Source organism: Hydra vulgaris, chromosome 09 (genome assembly GCF_038396675.1).
Source record: "Hydra vulgaris chromosome 09, alternate assembly HydraT2T_AEP".
Taxonomy (NCBI): domain Eukaryota; kingdom Metazoa; phylum Cnidaria; class Hydrozoa; order Anthoathecata; family Hydridae; genus Hydra; species Hydra vulgaris.
The window spans coordinates 54346130-54352500 of record NC_088928.1 but is presented as its reverse complement, the minus strand read 5'-3'; the positions used below and the strand labels follow the sequence as shown (position 1 = coordinate 54352500).

At 32.2% G+C, this 6371-nt stretch overlaps 1 protein-coding gene across 1 annotated transcript in view; it reads left to right on the top strand.

The window, feature by feature from the left end:
• The window catches only part of LOC100207579 (uncharacterized), a 176503-nt gene that overhangs the window by 148589 nt on the left and 21543 nt on the right, over positions 1–6371 (top strand). Inside the window, exons 23-24 of the mRNA XM_065806065.1 lie at positions 1–138; positions 4573–4608. The exon at positions 1–138 is cut by the window's left edge and continues 342 nt beyond it. Coding sequence (XP_065662137.1) covers positions 1–138; positions 4573–4608 — 174 coding nt within the window. The remainder of the gene's footprint in view (positions 139–4572; positions 4609–6371) is intronic.

Sequence of the window (6371 nt, the reverse complement as noted above, 5' to 3'; positions counted from 1 at the left end):
AAATAAATGGTGTTGTTTATTCTGTTTTTAACAATCAATCTCAAAGTTTTGATAATGTAAAGGTATATGCTTCTAATCCATGGTCTGAAGCTCAAAATGGTTCAATAAAAAACTTTTTTATTATAAATGGCATCTCAAGTAAGTTTTTTTAACAACTTAACAATGTTATACAAAAATGAAATTGTTTTAGGTTTAAAAAGATTAAATATGTTTTAAGCAACCTTTTCCATTGTTACAACAGGTTTAAGTTTCTTTCATTTTTCAAAAGTCTCACATAAAATTATTTTTAATGTTATAAAGATCAATAAATGTTTATTACTTAACATATTAAAATATAAAAGAAATATAAGCTGTAATGATAAAATCAGTATATTAACTGATACTTTTGTCATTATTATTTTTTATTAGTTCATATTATTATACTTTTTATAACTTTATTTTCACTTAATTTTAGTTCAGTTTATATGTTATTATTTCAACAATAAACCCAAAAAAATATTTTTTTTTAACATCTTTGCTTCCAACAAGGCTGCAAGCAACCACTAGAATTAAAAGTTACTGGAAGAGAAAAGATGAAGATTGTAGAGCAAGATAATGATTGATGATTGACCGACAACTTAAAGGATTGCAAATTATATAAATCAGGAAAATAAGATGCAGGAAGCGAATTCCAAAGAACTGAGAACTGATGTTTGAGGAAAAAAACTAGACAAATAAGCGTTTTTGGAGCATTTAGGAACAGTCATAGAAAAAAGATGAGACTTAATGACGAGTAGCTCGAGAATGAATTTTAGTAGATGGCACAAGAGACACTAGCTCTTTAGTGCAGTGCCCATTATAGTATTTGTAGAAAAGAGAAAGAGAAACAACATTACGATGATGTGATAAGGTTGAAGGTTGGCTGCACAAGCAGGTCCAACTATGTTCACAATGCATTTTTGCACCTTGTCTAAAAGAGAAAGGGCATCATTAGAAGACCTGCCCCAGATATGGCAACAGTATTCCATACATGGCCAGATTTGAGATTTATAGAGATAGAGAATAGAAACCGGAGTAAGAAAGTGTCAAGCTCAATAAAGAGATGCAATCTTAGTAGATGCTAATATTGCAATGGATTTGATATGTGGTTTCCTAGAAAGATTGGATGTAAGAGTTGATCCTAGAAGATAAAGGGTAGATGACTCATCAAGAACATTACTGTTCATAAATATAGGAAAATCTAAATTATTGCAATAACGATTGGATGAATAAAGTTGAGTTTTATCTGAATTAAAGTTCACCAGCCACTGTGAGCCCCATGCTGTAGCAGAAGTGAGATCTTTATTAAGCTTAAATGCCCCCTCCAAGCAATCAGAGAGTGTTGACTTTTTATCATAACAAGAATAAATGGTAGTATCATCAGTGATCAATGCCACCTGAGATGTGAAAATATCTGGAAAATTGTTAATAAAAATTAAAAAGAGTATAAGGCAAAGGATAAAACCTTGAGGAACCCCTAAAGTTACACAATATAAAGAGTAGTGCTGTCCATCGAGGACAACTTTTGTACTACAGTTGGAAAGGAAGGATTCAATAATCTTAATAATGTTACCAGATACACTGTAAGAAGAAATCTTATGGAGAAGACCAGCATGCCAAACTTTATCAAAAGTTTTAGAAATGTCAAGAGTGATGGCCTTAACCTCTCCACCTTTATCTAATGCACAATAAAACCTATCGCTTATTATTGTTAGCAAATCAGCTGTAGAATGAAAAGATTGAAATCCATATTGGTGATTAGAAAGTAAGTTGTTGGATTTAAGATGAGAAAATAAGTGTTTGTTAAATAAAGATTCAAAAACCTTGCTTATGGTTGGAAGAAGACTAATGGGACATAGTTAAACAAATCAGATGGCTCTCCAGAATTTTTGAAAATAGGGATAACAGATGCCGCTTTCCAGTAGGCTGGAAAACAAGACTCTAATAAGCACTTATTAAATAGTTTTGAAAGTATAGGCAACAGCTCTGGAGAACACTTCTGCAAGACTATAACAGATATGTTGTCCAGGCCATAAGCTGTAGGAGTCTAAACAGGAAATCACTTTAGATACAGAAGTTTGAGTGATACAAATGTCAAGCAATGGTTGATCCATTTTGTTTGACGCCTACAATAAAAATGCAACTAGTGGAATCAAAAGATGATATTGATGGAAAGTACTTGGCAAACAATTCAGTTTTGTCTTTAGGTGAGGTGACAAAGTCTCAACCATACAAGAGAGGTGGAATTACAAATTTTCCCTTATTATTGATACTATTTAAGGTTCTCAAGAAGTCATGAGAGCCTAATTTTTGTGATGAAATACAAGATTTCATGACCTGAGAATAGTGGAATTTGGTGTTAGACAAAACCTTTTTACAATGGTTTCTAGCAGTAATAAACAGACAACTGTTTTACAGGAGAATTGTTTTGCTGATAGATATGAAAGTAATGGTTTGATTGGAAATTGCAGCAGCACAATGTAAGGAAAACCATGGAGAAGAGTGAGGCTTGACCTGGAATTGTCAAGAGGGAATAAAAGATTCCATGCCAGCCTGAATCCACGAAGTTATGTAAGAAGCACATTTGTCAGCAGGAAGCTGAAAGGTTTCTACCCTAGTGCCATCTCAAAGAAATTCATATTGATGATTAGAAAGTAAGTTTATTGATGATTAGAAAGTAAGATGGAAAGAGTCCCAGTCATTTTTAGGGTAGTTGTAAGAGGTTCGATGAAATAGGGATTTAGATGATGAAGAAGAATGAGGCAACTGTTTTTGAGAGATCAAACTGTAATCAGAAGCACTTAAGGGTGAATGTGGAGAAACTGAGCACTGACTAGGATCAGAAACAAGACATCAGTCGAGTAGATAAGGTAAATGATTCGGGTTGTCTGGAATGCGGGTTGGAAAGTTTACTATTGTTTAAGATTAAAAAAGGCAAAAGTTAAGGGCTTTAATGCCTGCAGAGTCACTGACACTAGAGCCAAGCTATTTAACGTGATGAGCATTAAAGTCACCGACAACAACAATATTGGCTGATGGATAAAAAGAGAAGGCTTGGTCAATATGATCAGAAATAATATCAAAAATAGTGCAGTCTTGAGATGAAGGAGAGCAATATAGAACAAAGAGAAAGGCGATAGAGTGAAGTGGTGCTAAACGAAAGCACATAAAAGAATAGTCTGTGGATTCAAACCTAGTTTCCCTACAAATGGGTGAATTCTTAAAAATGTAAATGCCCAGGCCAAGCATGTAACTATTGGAGTCTTTATGAATTAAAGGAAGATAACCATCAGCACTAAGATCACAAGATGCAACAGCCAAACTCAAATTAGTCTCACAAAGAGCAAGTAGGTCTGGTGAACTTTGCAAGAGATAAGACTCAACAGAAGAAAAGTTACTCCAAAGACCACGAATATTAGTGAATGATAGGTTTAGAGAACTTGGTGATGATGATGGTTTTTTGTGTTTTATAGTTTTTGGTATTTTATTTATTTTAAAATTTATTAATGAACTTGATCAAAGCATAGACAGTACTCAGTACACTGTTTAATAGCCCAAGGAATTGCCTCATTACTATAGCTGTAATAAAGGGCTCTAAATGTTGCTTAACAATGCACATCAAAAGTACAAACAGGGGCACCATCCATGCACAACATGGCACTGTTAGTACTCTGATATTTTACAGCTGTTGATGGAATCAGCCTCTCTGAGAGCTACCACAGAGTTCGGGAAATCCAGCTGGCCTCAGAACCATAAAATTGAGTTTTAGAGCTGTTCCCTTATTAGGAGATATAGAATGAGTTGCTTAGTCATAAAATAGAGACATGAGCAAAACCCATGCATTGTGTCAACTTTCAAAATCCTAAACTGGAAACAATTTATTAAAAATACATCTGTGCCAGCCTAATAGATGAAAAAGGGGTGCGAGGCTGGTCAACAGATAGAATCTGTTTACCCCTAAAGTCTTTGCCTAGGAGGCCTTCTACTAGACAGCAGTCAGATGCATTTAACATCTGCCCAAGATGATTGTTTTTATTGTTACACCATCTCTATATATTAAAACAAAACAAATGTTTTATGATATATTTAAATAAAATAATAATATGTATGTATGATATGTTAATATAAAACAATAGTATGTAAAATAAAAAAATGATATATTAGAAAAGAACAAATGTCTCAACTTTTTAGTGTTTATTGATGATTTAAATAGAGTTTATTTGTTAAAAGTAAACATGTTTTAATAAGAAAAAAAGTCAAAAAAAGCTATTGGATTATGGAACATAAAAAATGTCATGTTTTGACCCATTCATTACATTGAAACAAATAATTTCCTAGTATGTTTATATCATTGTATATCAGTATGTTGATATCATTACATCTTAGTATGTTGGTATCAAAATTTCAGATTATTTTTCTTGTATGCTAAAGTTAACAAAATAGTGGTTGTCCCATTAACAAATCAGTTTATTCAAGTGCTTTTAAATAATTTTTTAATATTTTCTTTTTGTTTATAAATACTTATTATTTATTTATAATAATTATTTTTTTTAGATAGCAGTCTTCTACCTATTGTTAATTTTTCTGCAGGTATTTCATGCATTTTATACAATTTATCTTTTGATTATTATTTGTATATTTTGATAATTATATGTACAGTAGAATGTTATTGGAATCCTCAAAAGGTCTTGAGATATGTTTGAATTACAAGAGTTTTCAAATTATAGGACTTCAATCTAAGATGCTCAACTCTGAAAAGATCTATGATTTTTTTTTAATAATTCACTCACAACAAGGTTTAATAAATAAATTAGGTTGTTAAATAATTCACTCCTAACACTAATTAAGTTTGGAGTACAGAATAAGGGTTTAAGAGCAAGAAATTGGTTGAACAGAGGAAGCTTCTTAAAAGATTTTAAGATGCGAAGAGAAATAACCCCCTACCTAATTGCTTTTATTCAATGCATGACAAAACTTTTGTGTTCAACAAGTCAACAATTCAAGAGAACAAACAGGTTGATGTTGCCAGAGAGTAAGTTTTTAAACTCAAGATTTTAGATTTTATGCGGTAGTGGTGTAGTGGTAAAGCGCTCGCTTCTTAAGCAAGAGGTTCGGAGTTCGAATCCCCACCACATCCCTGGTAGTACCGCGCTCAACTTGTTTCTCCGCGCAGCAGCCTTGTTCATCGAGGTTCGTGTTTCAGAGTTATAGAGTTGAGAGAGGGTTATAACCACTATTAAGCAGCCTCCTCATCTGTAGTGGCCTTCTTGGCCTTTGGGAGGTGAATAACAAAAAGAAAAAAAAAAAGATGTTCCTTAATTTAATGCATAAACACTTTGCTTATAGTAGTAAGATGAATGTTTGATTTACAGTTTGTTAATAATAGCAAGATAGCTGTTTTATTGACAGTTTGCTAATCATAACAAGATGACTGTTTGATGACAATTTGATGGGTCAGAGCAATCTCCAGAGTTTTAAAAGATAGAGACCACAGAATCCATTTTTCAACAAACAGGAAAAAGAACACTTATGTAAGACTTAGACAAAAATATTTTCTTGGCCACAGTTTGTGATCAGAGCAAGGTTCAAGTGCAAAACAACTTTAACAAAGAAAGCTGAAGTGATTTGAATCAATATATAATGATGTTGTGATTTGAATCTATATATAATGATATTGTAATTTGAATCTATATATAATAATATTGTGATTTGAATCTATATATAATGATATTGTGATTTGAATCTATATATAATGATATTGGATCTAATCTAAAAGTAGATTAACTAGTTTCTTTAGACAGGAAGAGTGTGGTCATTAGAGATGAAATCAAGGAAACGTTCTTTGTATTTTGTTTTGGTTTATCCTTGAGAGAGATAATAAGATCTACGTGGGTATGTATGAGAGAGATGGTATTTATGACTTTTATTAATGGTATATTAAATACTTTTTAAAAGTCTCTTGAAGCTAGTTTCTTAGACAAAATAAATTAGTCTGTGAGTGATAAACCTTACTTTCAGGTAATAGTTGTTGGATTGATCTCTTACAATAATAAAACAGTATTTTTTATCTAGAAGTAATAAAAGCATTCATGTTTGCCATTATCCAAGGGGCTTATAAAAGAGGTACATAAAGAAACTTAAAAAAGGAATCCCATTCAGCTTAAAAGTAGCATTAAGAAGTATGATAGGTGAATCTGATGTAGAAAAAGCACAAGATATAGGTTTAGTGAAATTATAGCTTGATCTGAACAACCTTAAGGAAAAAAAGGAGAAGCTAAGCACAAAATAGGATCAGAGCAAATATACAAATCAGGGAGTGAAGACAATTGTTAAGATTGTGTGGAAAACAAGTT